The sequence below is a fragment of the Poecilia reticulata genome, chromosome 12, assembly GCF_904066995.2.
Source record: "Poecilia reticulata chromosome 12, P_reticulata-male-v2, whole genome shotgun sequence".
Lineage (NCBI taxonomy): Eukaryota > Metazoa > Chordata > Actinopteri > Cyprinodontiformes > Poeciliidae > Poecilia > Poecilia reticulata.
In genome coordinates this window covers 2,714,286-2,736,008 of record NC_088841.1, presented here as the reverse complement: position 1 = coordinate 2,736,008, position 21,723 = coordinate 2,714,286, and the positions used below count along the sequence as shown (strand labels likewise).

Genomic DNA, 21,723 nt, shown 5'->3' with positions numbered 1-21,723 from the left:
GAATTTTGTGTATTTGTGAAAACTGGAGGGACTTATTGATGTAATCTGGAGTCTGGAGGGCCACATAAAAGCTACGGCGGCCAGATTTGGCCCCGGGCCTTGAGTTTGACACATGCGCATTAGAGAAATCATTTTTATGTGAAATATTTCATCCCCTGGTTTTCATTAAAGTACATATGAAGTTGAGAACTCTCAATTTGAAGTGGGAGTATTTTAGTTGCTAAAAGATCTGAAACACAGCCAAACTGGTGACGTAATTTTTCCTGTTTCATCCTTTTACTCTTACTTCATCACCTATGAATACAGATCACGTGTCTATCGCGATATGCACTGTTATTGATTTATCGGCCAGTCTTAAGTGTAACTGCAGGGACACAAAAACAAACCACATCAGACATGTGGAACAAAAACATGAGCATTTTTATTTTCTGCAAAATACAAACACTACCACAGTTTTGAGTGAGGTTCTGCGACAGCCCATGTGCTCTTGGTTGGTCGGTGAGTCAGGTGGCGACAGAAGGCCAGCTCATGCCGCTAACAATCGCTCAGTACATCCGGAAGCAGGTGATGAGGGGAGAATGCAGGCCAAACGTTTATGTTTCTTTTGTACAGAAAAGATTCACCAACCTGCTCAGATGAAAAGAAAAATTAAGTACAACTTTTTTTTTTTTTAATAAGAGCTTTGTAGGTACCTGACAGGTCCAGACAGAAACTGGTTCCAGAAATAAAACAAAGATTTGATTTGAAGCTTTTCACGCTGCTTAGCTTACGTTCTCTCTTTCTTTCTTTTTAAAGCCAGCCTTCTATTTTCATCTGCGGTCAGCTGGCGCCACCTGGAGTCCAGGAGTGAGCTCCCGACTTTTTTTTTTTTTTTCTAACGTGTTTTAGGTTTTAGACGACCATCCTGACTTATGGAGATGGAGGAGAGAAGTACCTCAGCCACGTGGAGTTCATAAAAAGCAATTTGCGTTGCTCCACCGTTTTCTAAGAGAATTCAGGCGCAGAGCAGAAAAATGAAGAGAGGCTGAGGGGTCGAGCTCCAAATATACAGTTTTAAGCCAAAATATTCAAAATTGATCCCTCAGCCACTTCTGTCTTTTCAATACACAGAAATAAAAACAACAAGAACAAAAAAAAAACAACAGAAATAAAAACCAAAGGAAAACTTTAATAGGGAGGATAGTTGCAGTCGTATGTCCAGTTTGAACAACCTGGATGTGTGGCTGGTGTCAGACTGGCTGAAACATGGCATCAAGAGAAATTATTGGTGTCTTATTTGGACTTGGAGGTAGAGAATTAATGAGCTTTAATTTCAAAAGCTAAACAGGAAGTCATTCCCAAATCAGAGTTCCCACCTCCAGGGTCAACGCAGCGTGCCATAACTGAACACTTTTAGGGGTGCGCCAATAAATAAACCAGCTGATAAATCGGCTCTGATCACCTTGGAGATCAGATGATATTTACATGTGAAGTCGATCTTATCTACCTCAGCAGAGGTCCAAAAACCAACCAGCATCGTCTGCTGCTCTGCAGTGAGAGATGTTTGGCTGACAGACCCGCTTATCATGTCTGCATGTTTGCAGTTGACAGTAGTCACACAATTGTTGCCAACTCAGGGACATTCTTGCCACATTTAGCAACTTTTCAGATAAAAAGATAGATACTGGCCAAAATGGGAATCGACGGGTCAGACTTCTTAAAGATAAAACGGTGCATTCCTACTCTGCTACATCTAGAAGCAGCTAAAAAGTTTCTCTGTCTGAGGATGGAAACGTTCAGTTGGATTTTTTCTTTGGATCTTGTTTTCCATGTTTGGTTTGGGATTCCTGATCTGCAGCTCTGAACAGTTATGATAACTGAACAGAACAGTTATAATAAACTCTTTACTAATCATAATCATATGTAATTACATCTGACCGTATTGTGCATGAACAGTCAAATGAGGCTACCTGTAACTGAATCGGAATCTTCTTATGATTTGATTGTTCATGTAAGCATTGGTTAGGTTTTATATTTCTATGAATATGAATTGGACCTGTTTTTGCCATAAAGTGCCTTGAGATGACATTTGTTATGCTCTGTTTTTATAGAAAAAACAAAACTGAAATGTAACCCTGTAGTTACCTTTACAGTTACAGTAGCTCTTACTGTAACTGTACAGTAGTAATGGGACACTGCTGGAATAAATGACCTGAGTGAATGAAAAAGCCCAGTAAGGTGAGCAGCCGGGTCTGACACCAGCCGTCAAATCCTTGTGCTTCCTGTTGCGTCTGTATATGGAGACTCAGACTGTTCAATAAAACATCCCGTTGCTATAGTAACAAAGGAACCTTTAGTCTCTAAACACACCAGCAGGTTTGTGCAGTAAAGCATCTCTGTTCTGTACGTTATGGCTTTATAGCTCCTCACTCTGACGTCTGACTTCAGGTGGACTGGACAGAAAACTGAAAACGAACCACAACAGAGGAAGTTACACAGCATTCAGACACAGCCCATTCAGACCCATTCAGACACACAGGAAACAGACTATTTAGAGCTGAGCTTAAATGACTGGATTATTTAGTGTCTGAAGACCAATTTGTACATCAGTAGCATGAAAAACTGGATGATCATCTGAGTCATTTTGTGCTTTGGAAATAAAAGAACTGAGTAGAAGGGGTGGATGATGTGGGCTTAAAGTTTTATCACAATATTTTGTGATAAACAAAACTGATAAGCACTATTTATCCCTTCTTTTTTAGGTAACTGTATGTAACTACATTTAATCATATTTTCAAATTTATTGATACTCTCAATGAACAAACAGTGGAGAAAATTGTCCATTTTCTTAACACCCTTGTCCCTCAGTGGGGTCAGGAGGGTTGCTGGTGCCCATCTCCAGCTAACGTTCCGGGTGAGAGGCGGGGTCACCCTGGACAGGTCACCAGTCTGTCGCAGGGCAACACAGAGACACACAGGACAAACAACCATGCACACACACTCACACCTAGGGGCAATTTGCAGAGGCCAATTAACGTGACAGTCATGTTTTTGGACTGTGGGAGGAAACCGGAGTACCTGGAGAAAACCCACCATGCACAGGGAGAACATGCAAACTCCATGCAGAAAGACCGGGGCCGGGAATCGAACCGAGAACCTTCTCGCTGCAAGGCAACAGCTCTTGGAGAAAATTGTAAAACTAACAATCTCAACAATATGGACAGTTTTGGGAAGTTTTAAATATTATTAATTGAAAATGATCAATTAATAATAATTGATAATTTATGTAAAAATTCATGACAATAAATTTATGATGATAAATGCTCACCCCTGCTTAGTAGAAGAATGTTTAGTGATGTAGGTGACAACCATTTAACCATTCTAAAAAACAAAGAGACAAATATTTGTTTGCTTTTGATAGAAACATTTTGCTTCTTGTTGGATTTTCTTTGAAAATCAAAGCAGCCCACAGAGATGTAGAGGAATCAAGCCTGACAGTTCTGCTTCTGTCAGAACTTTCACCAGGTTTTTTTTTTTGCTGGATGAGTTACTTCCAGCAGATGAGTTACTTCCAGTGGTTTTTAATTCTTCGCAGCGGCGGAGCCGCGTCCGCAGTGGTTGAACAGCGGACTGCGCATGTTACAGTCTGATTAACTTCTGCGTCGTCATTTATTTCCTCGAGATAAACTGCCGGCTCCTCAAATGGATTAACACAACGTTGCATTCTCTTTAGTTTTCTCTGGTCTGTAATGGAGACTTGAATTTAATGCGCCATTTCAACCAAGGGTTTTGAATGCGCTTCCTAACCAGACGCTCCAAAGCGTTATTTAACAATATGAGGTGTTTAATTTATTTTTAACATTGTATTTTCATACATTTATGCTAGGGATGCTCAAGTCTAGTTTTCCAGAGCTACCATCTGCAACTTTAGATGCGTTCCTTCTCTAACACACCTGGATCATTGACTCATTATCAGCCTCTACAGAACTGAGCTGCTGCTGATGAGGGAAGTCAACCTTTTGTCTGGGGTGTTTTAGCAGGGATGCATCTAAAAGTTGCAGTCTGGAGGACTGAACCTGGGCTCTCCTGATTTGTACCGTCAATGTGGCCCGTTGAGGGTGGTCAATATGCTGAAGTGGCCCTCGGTGAAATTCAGTTTGACACCCCTGATCTATTGCTACTTAAGATTTTATTGTCACATTAGCTTTGGTTTCAGCGTACAACCAGCGTTCAGTAGGGACTAGAGGAAATGTTGTGTGTAAACATTCTGTAGTGGTTCGTTTTCTTAGCTTCCTGTCAGATCCAGCCCAAACTGCTCCTGATGTTTTGACTGTCTGTATATAAATATCAAATTTTTTTTTTCTTTTGCCGCCAGACTCAGAAAGCTCATCAAAAACTGAGCATCTCAATACCAAGTAAAATTAATACAACATTTTTTTTCCTAAGCAACCTGTTGCCTTGACTCCATTAGACCTCTCAGCAGCCATCTCAACACCTCTGCCTGTCCTCAACCTTTCCAATAACAGAACCAGCAGGATCTTCCTGTGGTTACTCTGTTAGTGGAGAATCCCCCGCTCAGCACCTACCCTACTCCTTCACTCTTTTCCTACTTGTTTCATCGGCTTCTTTGCCCTTTAACCTGTTCTCCTTTAATTGTGCAATACATTTAGAAGCATTTGTTTATGTTGAACCTGCAATGCAGCTCGTGTAACAGCCGTGGAGCGAGAACATCAGAGCGGATCCACGTTCAAACTCGCCAGTAGCTTCACTGTTCAGAGTACCAGACTTCTTCACTTTGACCTCTCCTTTACTTGCATACATGAGAAACTCACTTATAATCCCCACGCTACCTAAACACACACTGAAAACAAGCAGTAAATGTACACCGTCAAACCTCCCCGCAGAGGATGGCCTCAGGCGAAAGTCTCATCTATCAGCGTACATCAAAAAAATTCAATATAAAATACAAAAATTCTCAAGATTTACTTATGTGTCAAAAAGTTCTTGTGGGAAAGTTTGAACTTTGGGTGCAATAATGGGAAGACATGATTAAAGTAAGCTTATTTCTCCAAAATTCAGGAGAAGGATAAACTACAGTAATTAATCAGATTAATTGGATTAATCGTGATTGATCGATTATTGAAATAATAGTCAACTAATCTAGAAATTGATTAATAGTTAACTGGTTCTAAAAAAGGCCAATTGCTGAAAGAAAAAAACACTCAAGCAGGAACTAAACTAAAAACTGTATAAAGACATCTACAATTTAGAAAGGTAAATATGATCTACCCAGAACTCAAGTGGAATTTTTAGCTTCACTTGGTTCAAATTCTGCAATAAAAAAGAAATCTCCTGTTAAGCACCTTTTGCTCTCCAAATATTAATCAGCAGATGAGTCTTACACTGTAGTGATGTAACAGCCTGAGCTTTCCATGTTCATGTCAGAAGTTTTATTTCAGCTGCAGATGAGTAAAAATGTTGATGCATTTTAGGCTTAAAAAGTGTATTTTCCTTTTTAAAAGGAATTGAATTTTGTTCATTTGTATATTTTTCATGTATTTCTAACATTATATAAAATAAGCTAAAGTGGTAAAATGAAAAATCGACAATTTTTAAAATCTGATTAATCGATTACTAGAATAATCTTTAGCTGCAGCCATAGTTAGACAATACCAAGAGACATGTCTGTTCAGTGCAGGATCTGAACAGGATGGAGCAGCTGAACACGTTTGTGCAGCTGGCATGTAGAGGCAGCATTATGTAGAGGCTCCTGGTGACTCTGGAGGAGCTGCAGAGATCCTCAGTTGACAGATAGGATCTGTCAACTATCAGCTGAAACTTTATGGAGCATTGGCAAGAAGAAAGATATTATTATGGTACACAAAAGGCTGCATATTTGCATTTTACCCGATTTTGAATAAATAAATATTTCATATGATGTTCAGAATGTTGTGACACACAGATAAACTTGAGAGTTTTGTTTTTCAGGTGATGTGTGCTGATCCTGACCTCACATCGCAAGACCAACCGCCTCAACTACAGACCACCATTAAACATAAAGCACATGCATTCAGTACAAGGAGAATATGATAGTGATAATCATAATAATAATAATAATAATAATAATAATAATAACAACACTATATGGTAACTTTACTCCCCCCTGTTCCTGTGGAGCTGCTCCCTCCCACTATGTGGCCCAGCCTTCTGATAGCCTCATCCGTTTTACTGACGGGCTGTGACGTTCCTCCTGACTGGACAGCGGCTGCAGCAGGAAGCTCTCATTGCCGTGGTGATCCTCGCGCTCCTCGCTGCCTTCGTACGAGCTACCACAGCTGGAGGCGCTGTCACCAGGGGAACTGCCGGATTCGTGGGGTCCCCGGCCGGCGCCGAGGGCATATCCGGCCGCATTGACGCCTCCTCTGAGTCCAGCCCCGCCCACACCCAGGCTCCGGTCTCTGGGAGGAGAGGCCGGCTCACACTTAATGTGGAGGTTGTGGTGAACGCCAACGTCCAGGCTGGAGTTCTGGCACAAGTTTCTGTAAGTATAGGAGACAGTGCGATAATTGTTTTGGTTCTATGCGTGAAGCCATGGTTCGCCATCAGAATGGATTCGGTCAGGTTTTCTCACCCCATGTGTCCGAGCGCCGAGTGCTGGAGGTTCTGCAGCTGCTGCTGCTGCCAGCTCGCCACCGATCCCAGACCTGAGCCCCCGAACCCAGACAGGGAGGACAGGTCACTGCCCAGGGAAAAGTCTGAGGGAGGACAACACAATGTCAGGTTGACCTTTAACCTTTAACCTGTAACAGCGGTCTGTTTGTCCTCACCTGTGCTGTAGGAGGAGATGGCAGAGGGATACCCACCAATCCCAGAGGCAGCGATAGACACTGCAGGAGTGGACAGAGTCTGAGCTGTCTGTGAGTGATTTATTCTCTGGTTCTGAAAAAAAGAGAGAAGTTTGACGATTAGAAACACTAAACAAAGACTGAATCAGATTAGGTGATCATGGTCATCTGTAAAGTTATGATACTATTATCACTAAGACATATGCAGATTTACTGCAGGTTGGAATATGAAATTGTGTGTGTCTATGTGAAAATTAACACTTCACTTTTTACATGCAAGTTTTTGTTGCATTTACAAAATGACTGTAAGTCCCTGAGTCAAGGGCTGTAATATTTTATTTTGAACAGTGATACCCAAACCTTTTGCCTCGTTTGCCAAAATTGCCAAGGTGAAAGTACTTAAAGGCCACAAAAGAAACTTAATAGCACAAAAATCCTATTGCAATTTTAATTTTTTAAAAATCTAAACCTGCAATATACAAATGCAACATGCAAATGCAAAACATGCATTGTTGTCTACCACTGACAGACCTTGAGCTGCAGTTTGAACATCCCTGAGTTGCAACAGACTGTAATTAAAAACGTACTTCATATAAAATGCTTATTCAGATGAAACACTAAGTGACTGTGTTTGCTGTTTATATTGGTGTGATAACCTAAGAACCATTAAAGCTTTTTGATTTAATCAAATAAGTTTTTAAGTGTTTGTCTATGTACTGCTGGATGTTATGAAGTTCCATTTTAATGTCGGGTCGTTTTTGGGCTGAACTAAAGTAGAATGAATTATTGATCATTTGAATGATATACATTTGTTTTTATTCTACCTTTAATGATATTGATTCAAGATAATAAATGATGAAATATTTTTCTTAGCTGTAAGGATAAATAGATTTGGTGGTAGAAAGACAGTTTAATGGTATTTAATGCTGCACTTATGTTGAAATATTAGTCATTAGCTCATTGGTTTTATCAAACTGCTGCGTTGGTTGAGGGGTCTTAGACACAGACTCAACTGATTACTAATGTCTTTCCTCTAAGAATCTAAATATTCTCTGGACAGAAGAAGGAAGCCAAGTGAGACAGTGAAATGTGATAAAAACCGTTGGCATGATGGAGCACTTGTTGGAGGGCGGCATCAGTGTGCGGAGTTCAGGCTTGTGGCTCATGCCCATGTGAGGAGGACTCTTATCCTGCATGTTCTTAGAGACGCCGGCCGGGGACATGAGGCCGGGGGAACTGCAGTGGGAGCTGAAGCTGCCATTTCCTGTCAGAGATCATAAAGTTTGAATTATTAGTTAAACACAAAATGCAGGAGAGCAGATTGGTCTCAGAAGGAGGATGGTTTAGGCCACTTGCAATTTATGGATTTGAGGAATGTGAAGGCAGCCTTACCCACGCCGGAGACCACGGTGTTAGGAAGGTCAGAAGCCATCAGCCCTGCAGAAGATGGAGACATGCAGTCACTGACCCAGGTCAAACACCTGGTTAGGATTCTGGACTTCAGGCTGAGAAGATAATGGTCTCAATATGTTCGTCTTAATTCAGAGTTTCCATCCCACTTTTTCTCAACAGTGGTTAAACTGTTAAAAGATTCATGTAATTTGGACTTCAGAAAGACTGGATCATGGCGGAAAAACATGACTCATAATTCATATCCAGTTTTGCGAAACAACTCAAAACTGTTCCTATTCTTTATGATTGTTTTCCCACTCTGTCAGCTTTACGCCACACACATACATTGCTGTGGCAACCAACTGACAACGGCTCCATTCGCCGGCAGAGCAGAGATCATGTTCAAGTCTATAAGGGTTCAACACCAACAAACCCACAAATAACAGAACCAGGGCTTAAAGTAAAAAAAAAAATCCTGAGCCTGAAACTTATAATTATGATAGAAATTAACTATACCGTTGCTATTGCCACATTTTAATAAAAATTGTCTTTGAATAGTGCAAACAATGGCTTCTAACAATACAATTAACAAGCTAAACACTCAAACTTAAACAAGACTTCAGGACATTTCAACTCAAAACAAAATGTAAAATGTCTGTGCCCTAAAGGTTTGACTTACAGGCAACAATCCCTCAACATTAAATTAGAATCCTTTCAATGTTTTTGCAAGTAATTTAGAACATGCAACATTACCAACTAAATCAGTTTCTCACCCTGTTTCAGCCCAGCGCCCCCCCAGCCTTTATCCAGGTCCCTCACCGCCCCAAACAAAGTATTTGTAGGCTACTTTGCACTGACTATTATTTTATTATTAATATCACTATCACTATTGTAGATGGTTTGAGATTTTATACTTGTTTCTGTATTTATCAAGATAATTTCCCAGAGAATAAAAAAGCCATGGGAATAGAAATTATTTTCACAGGCGTCTACAAAAAATGCAATGAACATTCAAGTTAAACTTGTTAGGCCTAACAGCAGCCAGTCAGAGTGGAAAAAATATTCTTGTTCTTTGCCATTTTCTAGTTGTTAAATATTCCACAAAATGACCAGATAAAAGATGTTCAACATGCCAGTTTAAACTTTGAACTATTTGCAAAACGACTGAGCTCTGCAACATTAAAACATGGATAGAACTGTAACTACATTAATCATAACTCTTCTTCTCTTCAGTGTTTCTGTGGGTTTCTGGTGGTGCAGCTCTGTGCTGCCTTCAGGAAAACAGGACATCAGAGCATCATCCATAAAATTTCCCCCACATGGCATTTATTGTGTAAACCAGAGCTTTCAGTGGAAAAACAAAAGTTCCAGATCCTTTTAATGCCATACAAATATGAGACAGAAACATGGATTATATCTTTATATAAACTATTGATTTATAGATTAATAGTTTTACTGGACAGAAATTACAAAGAACAAATCTGGTTCTTAATCAAATCCTAATGAGTCAAATTGAAAGTGTCATGGAGTCATCAGCCTCATGACATTAACACTGACATGAAAAATAATATTGAAGAAATAAATATATCAAATCTAGTTAAAACATAAATAAGTGATCAGTTCTTTACTGTTATGGTCTGTAAGATATATTTATTCTCAGTATTAAATGTGGTCTCAACAAATCCATGGCACTTCAACAATATTATTTTACCTTTTGTCTGGAAATCTGTTTATTCTTGCCATTCAGTCTCTGTATTAATTATTGCTCTATAGGTCTTGCCATACAAGTTTGTTCCTCTGTATTTACTTTAGTTTCTTAGTTTATTCTTGAATTTTGTTCTTCATTAATTTCCATTTAGTTTCCTTTGATTAATATTATCCTCTCTTGGTTTATTGCTATGTCCACTTTAGTTTCTTTCCTGTTGCTAGATTTATTTTATCGTTTATTGACCATCAGTAATCTTCACTCATCACCTGCTGCGCCTCCTAATCATCATGTGTTTCACATCATGTGTTGATTTTTCACTGTTCAGCGTCGGATTCTCTGTTTTTATGCCATAATTCACATCTAGTTCGTCGCTCCGTTTTATGTCCCGCTTCTCCTGTTTCAGAGTTTTGCGCGATGTGCCCCTTGGTTTTTTTTAAACCCCTAAGGTGCAGGGCGGTCTGGAAACATATCGATGGGGAAAAGGCAGACTGACATAAACCTTTAAAACAACGGAAACAATTTTGGTATTTTGATTATTGAAATTTAAAAGTGCTGTGGTACTGTTGTTCTATCACACCAGTTTCATACCGGACCACTTACAGCACCGGTGTTAACGCTACAAAATGAACGCTACAAAATGAACGCTACAAAATACAGTTTTAGCAAGTTGCTCAAAGTCTAAACTGGCATTGTTGTGCATTTAAGGTGTAAAGTTTACCTTCGGCCAAATGCCCCCCAAAGGAATCCCAGCGCCCCCTTTTGTAAAAATGTCTGTCAACTTCCCATCTTGTCCCCTTTCCTCTAGCCATGCCCAGCACCACTTGTTTTTAATTCCTTTCTCAAGTAAACGTGTTTCTTTACCGGGTCAGACAAACTCCACCGAACCGAAGCATGCGCTTCTTTTCTACAAACCGTTTTACATTCATTGGTCAAGAAAACGGAAGCTAGAACTCTGATTGGCAGACATCTTTGTAGACGGAGCTTTTTAAGCTCGGAGACTACATTTTGGTTGAGGCAGACCGTTTGGTCAAAAGCCGGAAATCCGGCCCCCGGCCGGAGCTCTTTAAGCCCTGCAGAACATAAGAACCCCAACAGAACATTTGGCCAGTTAGAGTTTTATGTTTTCAGGAATGATTTATTTTCACAATTATTAATAAATGATTGCCTGAACACCAGCTGTGGTTGATTAGTCATAGAGACTGATGATCTGTTAGAGTGTAGGTGTGTGGACCGCCTTATTTTTTGGTTTCCTGAACCGAAACACACCAAACTGTACAGCACATGTTAAGATTGTCAAAGTCAAGCTAGCATAGCTAACCTACTTCCCAATTCTTCGCTATTTCAATTTAAATTAAAACTTTTTTCTGACCTATGACATGTGATACTGTTTTACCTTATCTGGCTGTTGTAGTGCAGATAATTAAGAACAAAACATTGCGTCCCTTTTTTAGATTCTTTGTGTGATTGTGCCATTTTCCCGACCATCAATATTCTTGACTCAGTGCATAGCAATGACACATGTGTGTCTCCTCACAGTCACGTGTCGTCCAATCCAATAATATACATCAATGAAATTTGGTCCCAGGGTTCTGCGCTACAGGGCCACAGGCCCCTGGCTTGCTCCAGCCTAGAACCGCCCACGATTATAAGACGCTAGACGCCTTTGGTCTCAGCCCCTCTTGGATTAGTCATTAGCTTCACCATCTCGTAACACGCTAATCTGGATTTACACTGAATGAAAATGCCAAGAATGTAATCTACTGTAGGTGAGATATTAACTTCACAAACCCAATTTTGAAAATGCTCATCAATCCCCTTCATGGAAAACTTCTAGCCTAAAGCTAAAGTCAGTATAAACACACCTGCATTCCCAGCGCTACAGGGTCGTTGGGGGGACATAGTGTTTCTCTGCAAGGATGAGTGTGAGATGGGCAGCAAGTTGTGATTACCCACAGCGCCCCCTATGGCTTGGTGAGCGTACAGCAGCCCGCTGGGATTGCTGCCTGGAATGGTCACCCCCATGTCGTAGCCAGAGGGAGGCAGACCCTGTTGGACCAAAGTCAAAAAGTGTTTTAGAACCTCCATGAAACGACACCATACACTCGCTCTGCAAAAGAAATTAGATGTAGACGTACACAGATTCTCTGCCTGTTGATCATCAGATCGATGTCTTCGTTGAGTTTGCAGTACTTGTCGTCTAACTCTGGGCTCTGGCCAGCAGAGTCATCAGCTTCGATGTCGGGGCTTTCACAGCCATTTAAACCCTTCTTCCGTAGAGTCTGGCGAGAAACAGAAGACAAGAGTGGATGAGTTGACTGGTCTAAACTTTTTAAACCGTGGTTAAACCAAAATAACAATGGTTATTATAAAAATGCTGTACATTTTTATATTGTTGTTATAAAAATGCTATCAAAAAAGGCTTAAAAAATGTGACTTTGTAATTTATCTTTCTAAAATTGGCCTTGTGTCTCTTTAAAAACTTCTGGTCTTTCTGAAACTCACAGTCATCACAACATGGCTCCTCTATTAATCCTTTAACAATGTTTTTTTTTTTTTACCAGTGTTGCTCTAAGAAGTAGCTGCTATAATGAGCTCAGCAGATGTGCAGTTCCACCAGGTGTTTGCTAATTGCTGCTGGCTATTCTGAAGGAGCAGAGTGGAGGAGGGCTGCTCTGTGAAGCCTGGAAAATACAGCTCTGAGGAGAATCCCAGGCATTTTTCACAGCTGAATGGTTGCCATGGGAGATTAAAGGATTTCTCAAACATGCATGAAAGAATCAAAACAACACTCCTGGTATGTTTTTGATCAGGAAACAACATTGCAACATATAAAGCTAAAAAAAGTTGAGTTTACATAATACTTCCCCTTTAAAATTAATATAGCAGTGCTGACCACATGAGGGCGCTGTCTGAGCAGATACTGTCACCAGTGAGACTTAGGTTGCAACAAAAGTTGTCAGCAGTGAACTCCGACCTGATCAACTTTTTCCATGGTAGAAGGAGTCACTCTTTACTTTTACATGAACAGAAGACAAGTTCTGATGAGGATGGGTCCACTGAGCGGACCACAATGTCAGTGTTGTGAAACATCTGTTCACACAAGGATCAGGTGGTGATAAGTGTGTGTGTGTGTGTGTGTGCGTGTGTGGATGTGTGTGTGTGTGTGCGTGTGTGGATGTGTGTGTGTGTGTACAGTATGCAGTTTGGCTCGTGGTGCCTGTTTCAGCACTTCACACCCCATCACTCCAGCCTGTCAGCAGAAGGACACTGCAGGCTCCCCCAGCGATTGGACCAATCAGCATCCGACTCATCCCATCCGAATCCACCTGTTTCCCTTTACAGAGAGAGGGTGGAGTGTGGTGAGGCAGCTCCCACCAATACAAGTGTGGCTGGCGGAGGGATGGCCGTAGAAGGCTATTTTTTGCTCCAGAATGTGTGGGAGCTTCTTGTTACTCCCATACACACATGCACATGCTCGCGTTCACACGCACACACACACACGCACGCACACGCCCACACACACCAAGTAAAATCAAAGACAACACAAAACCCTTAGCTTGTTTTTCGAAGAAAACTGAACTTGAGAGTGAGTCATTCAGATGGAGGGTGGAGCTAAAGCTGAGACTTCACTTCCAGAAGGATTTTTTGGTTCTATATACCGGAAGTATCTACTAGAGGTCCAAGACAAAGTTTTAAAAGTATTAATGGGATAACTATGAATTCCCATTTTGTGCCTTTTACAAATAAAGTGAAGATTTTCCAAATGATAAACTGATTTTAAGGGCAGAAAAATCTTACGATCAGTTTGCTTTAAATTCTGAACTAAATACCCCCCAATGCTTTTCCATTGATTCCACTTTCTCTTTTTAGTCTCGCTCGCATCCCAGCGCTCTGCTTTTTCGTGGGTGGTCTCCGACTCCTCCACCACCACTACCACACCAGATGATCCTCCGGATGCGTATGTCTTTCTGTGTCTGCTGCGATGGAGACGGTGCTCTCAGGGCCGTGACGTTCGGCTTTTACAGCATCCCACAGCTACCAAAATTAGAGCTACTTTATTTGGAGACCTAATAAATATAATTGATTTGTTTTATGGCATCATACTTTCCCAATAAGTTACGAAACAAATTTTTTATTGAAATAATTCTAAACTTACCAGCAGAAAAAAAAGAGAAAAATCCACAGGTGTTGTAAGGAACAATCATCAGTCTATTTCCAGTTCAATTCACTTGGTTTGAGTTGGAACACTTGTGCAAACAAACCAGAATAAAAAAGAAAAGTTGGGTTGGTTTAAGATGTGAGCTTTTCAGAATAAAATCGGAGTTTCTGAAAGGCTGAAACAGTTTCAACGTCCAGCTTTTAAACATCAGCTTTTCATTTCTAAATGTTCATAGAGATCCAATTGTTGATGTTATTAGTTAGGTCATTTTATACTTTTATGATGAGCTGTTGCTACATGCCATGCCAGTGTACGCCTACTCATCCTGCTCAGCTGCTATAAACTGTACTGGTCACAGAAGGAAAAAGGAAGAATGGAAGCAGAGGAAGCTGTGGCAAAATAAAACTTAGCCTGAAGTTGCCTCTCTTTCTTTTCTTTTTCTTCCTATTGCTTGCACATTAAATAAGACATACACACACACACCTACACACGCACACAGACAAAAAAAACCCACTCAGTCATTCACAGCAAACCACAGTCACCCACACTTGCAGGCCGTCATGGCTATTCTTAGCCGTGTTCTGGGTTATTTTTAGACCGCTGCCGGTTTCCAGTCATTTAGCAGGGAGGGATCTCAGCCAACACAAAGGAACTGGAAGGTCCTGCGAGCGTCAGTTTCATCTGTTTCTAATCTGAAAACAGCATGGTGTTGAACACACACACGCATACACACGCACACACACACACACACTAATGAGGCAGAGCTCGCCCGAGCAGAAGAAGGTTAACAGAGTTACAGCAAGGAATGCAGAACTCCTGTGGTTTAAAAATAGCAACAAGGTTCCCAGACTAAACGAATACAAAACAATACGCTGATAGTTATCTGGCCCGCAGCCTGTTCATACACACACGCATACACACACACACACACACACACACAGACAGGCGCATGCCAAAAAGCCACATGAGGGCAGAAAAAGATGACCAAAACAAAGGAGCTTCTCTTTCACTGAATTCCTGTCTAGCTGGGTTCTGATTGGTGCAGAGACCCAGAAACACTCCAACCTCTCACAAACAGCTTCCCTTTTCCAGCCTTTAAAATGACTTCGAAATGAGTTTGAAATCGGCTTTGTTGCCCAAAAAGAAGTCTTCCATCATTCTTAAACGGTTCTGTAGCTCCAAAATGGAGATTTTTCAACAGTAAACTTAAACAAAAGGCAATGACCAGATCACTCGCACCCAGTACTTTATATAGTTTGATACACTTGATGTTAGGGATGCCATTGTGATGCTGTCATGGTCAATAACTGATATGAATAGATATGACATTTATTTCACTACTTTTTCTACATCTTAAAACCTCTCTGATCACACCACTGCTTCTTTGCTTCACTGAAACGCCCCACAGTCCTGCTCTGCATCACCATCACTGTCACATGACCAAATATCACATGACCAACTTACTCCCCTCCCCTCCAGAAACAAATATGGTAAAAATAAAAAAAAATCTGGTACACACAGTGAACACAAGGCTGTAACCACAGAAGCTAACATCTACAGTCTTCCTTATGTCTTTGTAGTCTGGCCAATCAGCACCATAGAAAATAAATGCAGCTTCTGGACTGGCTGCCTTGCAGCTAACAGTGTGTCAAGTAGCAAGCAGATATTTCAACTTCCCAAGCTGAATTTTCTTTCAAATATTTTAGAATTGGTGTATGGAAAAATCCTCTAATAAGCTGTATATGTAGAAAAAAATTGAGAATCAAATATCATTTAAATCCACATCACATGGATGCGTTTGTGTTGGTCTGTACCATGAAATTGCGTTAAAAATAACTTGGAGTTCTTATATGTTCAGCATCTTTTTGTAACTATCTGTAAGACAGAACTACACAATTATCATCACTTTATCATCTTCAGTGACAAAACAGTCATTACAACAGCTGTCATGTTTTTTTCCTCATGTGTGTCAGGTTGCTATAAGTGTGCTGTGGAGTCCAGAACTCCTCAGGAGCATACACACGCACACGCACGCACGCACGCACGCACGCACGCACGCACGCCTCCATGTGTTTCTTGTTTGCTGGTAGCTTTTGATACTCGGCCAGCTCACGCCGCTTAAGTTTGTTGATCTCTGATTAGATGATGGGAGGGATAAAGGTCATGCGTAACCTTGCAGGTTGAGGTAGCAGTGCTTGGCTCAACATGGTGCAGGGCTGGCTGAGCCAAGGTTGCTTCTGCTGTGCTGAACATGCATGTTGGAGCTCCACTTAGCTGGTGGGATATTACAGGACTGGTTCATCGTGCTGGGAGGTGGACATATGTCTCTGAGGTGTGATGAGACCTCACAAAGGCTGCTTTCAGGTCACACCAAAGATACCTTCCATCACCAGTTGTCCATTGTGTTCAGGACAGAAAACATGCGTCTACATCTAGCTTTCTAACTGGCTGCCAAGCAAACATTTTGTTAAACTGGTTATAAAAAGTTAAAAAGGGGGAAATTTTGAGCAGCTTATAATTATTTTGACCTTCATTTAACTTGGCAGTTCCTCTGACACCAGTAATCTCGTTTATAAAGACCTCGCCAAAACACCAGCCATACAACCCAAAACAGGACAAGACATTTATATAACAATAAACACTAAAACAGAATGACAGCTGCTCAATCAATATGACTTCTCAAGAAGAAACAAAGATGTTCCTACGTTATACTTTATGTAGTGGCAGCCTGGTCAAATTATGTATGCTACAGTTTCAAATACATAGCATAGGAGCATAGGCGATGATCAGGTGTCTTCCAACATAATTACTAAGTATTACGAAGGGACTGTGAGTTAAAATGAATGAGAGTGAGACCAAGATCAACAAAGAAAATGACAATAAACAAACTGGTATGACACAAAGGAGGAGGCAGCCAAGGAGCAGAGAGGAAGAAAACATAGCATGAAGGTCAAAGGTGATGCAGGTGGAATGAGAGCAGTGTTTGGCATAAATAATCCAGCCTCTGTGGATGTTCTGCAGAGATGAAGAGGTTGCCTGTGCAGATTACCATAATGAGCTAAACAGGATTGCCGTAGATTACAGAGGATTTCGGCACGTGTAAGCCGGCCTCTGACAGGACGACCATGTGGAGAGGGAAGCTCAGGTAAACACTGTTTGTACTGTACATGAAGCTGGTGCTGGTTGACACTTAAGACATACGGAGTTATTCAGGAAATATTCCTGAAAGCAATATCCTAACTTGTGATGAAGGTTGTGGAAATCTATCAGGGTCTGCAGGGTATTCAGAGAAGTCTCAGAAACACAAACAATCATAGTAAATAAATGAACAATTTATTTATGAAACAACCCTTGTTTCATATAAATTAAAATGACCAGAGAAAAGCTTCTCTCTAATTTAAAGATTTTATTTATATTACAGAAAACGTTGGAGCTTTTTGTCCAGTGTCTGTGCCTTACTGTGATTTTTTTAAGGAAATAAATAATCTAATCAATCTAATCAGCTGCTACTAGGCAGTCTTTGTTCGTTTGGGAGTACTCTACTTTCCTGTCTGAAAACCTTCATTATTACACTGAACGGAAGCGTTTTGATCAGTCTTTCATATTTACATTTGCAGTGAGTGTTTTCTTCACCATCATTGTGACCTTTACTCCAAACTTAAGTAGTTTTTTTTGCTGCCTCTGACAGATTTTCTTCCAGGACTGCTCTGTATTTAGCTCCATCCCTCTTCCTGTCAGCATACACAACAAAAACAAGAGTTCCTTCTTCCACATGCTCACTGTGTCGACTACCAGGTTTTTATATATATATATATATATATATATATATATATATATATATATATATATATATATATATATATATATATATATATGAAACAGCTTCTTCTACCTGAGTTCTGGATTTTTGCAGATCCTCCAGAGTTCCAACAGGCCTCTTGGCTGCTTATCTGATTATTGCTGTAAGCTTGAGATATTAACTTATAACCTAACCTCCTTTAAACTTTACTCCCACCTGGTTTCTATTATGAACATATGAATTGTGATTTTTGTTGTACTCTTGAGTAAAATCCCAAGAATTTTTTTTTAGATATTTTGTGGTGCTATTGTGATAATGATAAAGAATATATCATTCATTATTAAAAATATATTACTTGCTTATAGGTAATAAATAGACCTGCAGGATGGTAACTGCATGGCACAGCATTAATAGTGCCTTAATCACAAATATTGTTCTTGAAAAATATTTCTGTTTAGGTTTCTTCATTTACTTAAAAATGTGTGATTCATATCACTAAACCGAACTGCTCTCAGTAACTGCATTTAATGACACTTTTGAATTTAGTGATATTTATTGATGCTCTTGTGGAATAAAAAGTAAAAATAGCAGAAATTACATTTTCTGATCATACTGTCAGTTTTTTTTATTTATTTAATATCAGTAAGTGTTGCATCTCTTTGTGTTCAGAAAATAGTAAATAGAATAGATTCTACATTTGAGTATTGGTTAGTAGCTTTAGATAATTGTACTGTCAGCTGTCAGGTTCAGGAGGTCTGCAGCCTCAGCATCAGAATCCTGTCTGGACCTAAACGTCACCTGGGAGTCACACTTAAGCTAATATCCCCATGTGTTTACATGTGTGTGTCAGGGCATATGCTTGTGATTGAGCTCTGTTAACACGGTTACATAAGCCCTTCGTCCAGTACATACTGTATCACCGAGTCCTGGTGTGGCACTGTCACTAACATTCACTTTAACATAAACAAGTTAAATAGACTGAAAACCTTCACCGAACAGAGAAATTAGCACATTAACACACTCAGACTTTAACTCACAGAAGTTTTCTGACATGACACTAAAAAAACATCCATATGCAGTCGCAATTTCAAACAACTTCAAAAATCACTGATGCTCAGATTTTGAACATGGACATCTGTCACAAAAATTTCTTTAATGACAGAACAAGGAACAGACTATAATCTTTAGTGAGAAAGCCTCTGCCTCTGCAGATCAGACAATCACAAGTGGTGTTCTGTAATCACTTGAAACACCAGCAGTCCAGGATTTTTGTAAAAAAAAGTCTGTTGCATGTGAGAAGCAACTTCCGCACCACAAAGACAAAAGTATTTAAAGTTCTCTAGCGGTTTATTAGTAATAACTGTATAATCAAATACTGCACATGGTATCTGTTTCTGCATTGATACAGATTCCCTCAGCTCAGCATGCTGAATGCTTGGAGAGCCTGATCAGGCAGGAATATTGGGCCTGTTTTCTGATTAATTTAGCTAATATTAATTTGGCCACATAGAGGCCCTCATAGAACGTGCTGTGAGCCCTGAACTTTCAGGCCAAGATGGTCACAAGTTTATTTTGTATAAAAGAAGTTCCATCTATCCATCCATTTTCTGTACACCCTGTCCCTAGTGGGGTCGGGAGGGTTGCTGGTGCCTATCTCCAGCTAACGTTCCGGGCCAGAGGCGGGTTCACCCTGGACAGGTTGCCAGTCTGTCGCAGGGCAACATGAAGTTGTTCTTTACACTAAAACAATCTGAAATTAATTCCAAACATTGTGGACTTCCCCACTACATCCATCAGTGAATGCCACAGATAAGCAGCAACAACATCTTAATCACCACATCGACACAGCAGAGCAGAAAACAAGAAGGTTGCATCCTGACAATGCAACTTACTTTGCTCGTAAGATGATAAAATTCACACGCTTCAACCCAGTGCACATGTATTCCTTTATGTTTGAACACACAATGAAAGCACTGTTAGGAATGCCATTACATTGCATGATAAGAAATGTTAGCAGCAGCTTTCACACCCAGAAACATAAAGAGAATATGGATTTGGTTGCTGGACTGTCAAAAACTTTTTAATTCTGTACCTGACAACAAAACCTTGTTTTATTTCTCCATAAGTTAACAGAATCTTAAAATCAGGGAAGAAACTACAATTATTCACGTGTTGTACTAATAAACAACAAGCCCTCACAGTCCAAAAGGAGAATAAAACAACACACAAAAACAGAGAAAGCAAATTACTGAAAATTCCATATAAAGGCAAAGAAGCTGTTCATCAGATTATCAAAAGTTTAGAACCACATAAAACTCAGTATCTGAAATAAATTTGGCTTTAATGTCACTTTCTGTCAGGTGTTCTCTCTGTTGTGACTTGCAGGTGGTAAAAGTCACAACATTTGGGCAGATATTAATATCCAATATTAATATTGCTGTCATGACAGTATTTAGAAAAATTGTTTTTTATAATTTTCTTTCATGCAATTACTTGACAAACAATCAGAACAAGGCTGTCTGCATGTGATTGCTAAGCTGCATAAGCAAGGATGATGTTGCTGAAGATGGACAATAAGGGCGTAGTTCAAATTTTTTTTAAAACATCTCAAGGATCATGGGAAAAAAAAAATTTAATGTTGGACCAAAAATAAATTGTACTTGCCCTGAGCAGAAGGATCCTGTGAGGGCACAGGCTGTAAAAGCTTCAAAACAAAAATTAAAACATGCATGTCCTACATTACAAACTTGATCGCTTGGCAAATGGGAGACTATATATATTTTTATCATCATCATAAATACAACAAAAGAAACTGTTGAAATCCTAATCCTTACAGTTTGTGCTCTAAAGACACATGAACCTCAGTAGACAATATTCCATCAGATGTTAAAAAATCTTCTCTAACCGTCCCCATTCCACATTATCAGTATGTGTGTGTGTGTGTGTGTGTGTGTGCGTGTGTATCTATCGTTTCCTTACATCCACAATGTCAGAGTTGGTCCTACTCTCATGTGGCTCGTTGTACTCGGTGTATTTGAGCAGAACCTTGTCCATGTCGGTGCTGGCGTACTGGAACAGCTTGTTGGTGCTGTTGAAGATGATGAGAGCGATCTCACAGTCACACAGCACGCTCAGCTCGTAGGCTTTCTTCATCAGGCCAAACTTGCGCTTTGTAAATGTCACCTAAGGGCAAGAGGAAAGTGAGGACCAGTTTTATACATGAGAGTTACATTTTTGATAAAAGTAGCCACTTGGCTTTTTTCCCTTTATTTATTTATTTTTTTTTTACAACAGTACGGTTAACCTGACACTTTAGTGATGAAGGTAAAGCAAATGTTCTTTGGTTTACTTGGTTTGTTTTAAATGCAGCTGAGGAACAATTTTACTCTGCATTGCTTGGAGTTGTTGCCTCTAATTTTGCATCATTATAATTTGAGGTTAAAATAAGGTTCTTAGTTTCCCCTTTTTACAAGTCAGTTAGTTGAGCAGGTCAAGTCATGACATATTATTTTTACAGTAACTGGGTAGTCCCAGTCGCACGCACGCACTACGTGCGTGCGTGCGACTGTATCGACTGCCGAGGTTTACTGTGATCTTCAAGGTGTGCCGTTTTCAGATAGCAGTCCAAATTTGGGGAAGTTCCACTTTGTCATAATATATACCACATACGCATAATCCAGAAAATATATTTCCCATCATCCCAAGTGGCAACTCAGGAGTGGCAGAGCGCACCGTGCTGTCTACAGAGCTGATGTATGTTTCTGTGTGAAGAAGCTGCCAAAGATCACATGGACACAAAAGCTGCAACTTTTGTTGCAAAATGAGAGTTTGTCTATTAAAC

General features: G+C 40.1%; 1 protein-coding gene across 1 annotated transcript in view; it reads right to left on the bottom strand.

The window, feature by feature from the left end:
• Nucleotides 1-397: 397 nt before the first annotated feature.
• LOC103473175 (myocyte-specific enhancer factor 2C-like) overlaps nt 398-21,723 on the bottom strand; it is a 36,665-nt gene continuing 15,339 nt past the window's right edge. The window contains exons 4-11 of the mRNA XM_008423180.3: nt 20,862-21,065; nt 12,060-12,203; nt 11,787-11,970; nt 8,217-8,261; nt 7,925-8,088; nt 6,807-6,918; nt 6,611-6,734; nt 398-6,518 (exon numbers count right to left, since the gene is read on the bottom strand). Coding sequence (XP_008421402.2) covers nt 6,170-6,518; nt 6,611-6,734; nt 6,807-6,918; nt 7,925-8,088; nt 8,217-8,261; nt 11,787-11,970; nt 12,060-12,203; nt 20,862-21,065 — 1,326 coding nt within the window. The 3' untranslated portion in view covers nt 398-6,169. The remainder of the gene's footprint in view (nt 6,519-6,610; nt 6,735-6,806; nt 6,919-7,924; nt 8,089-8,216; nt 8,262-11,786; nt 11,971-12,059; nt 12,204-20,861; nt 21,066-21,723) is intronic.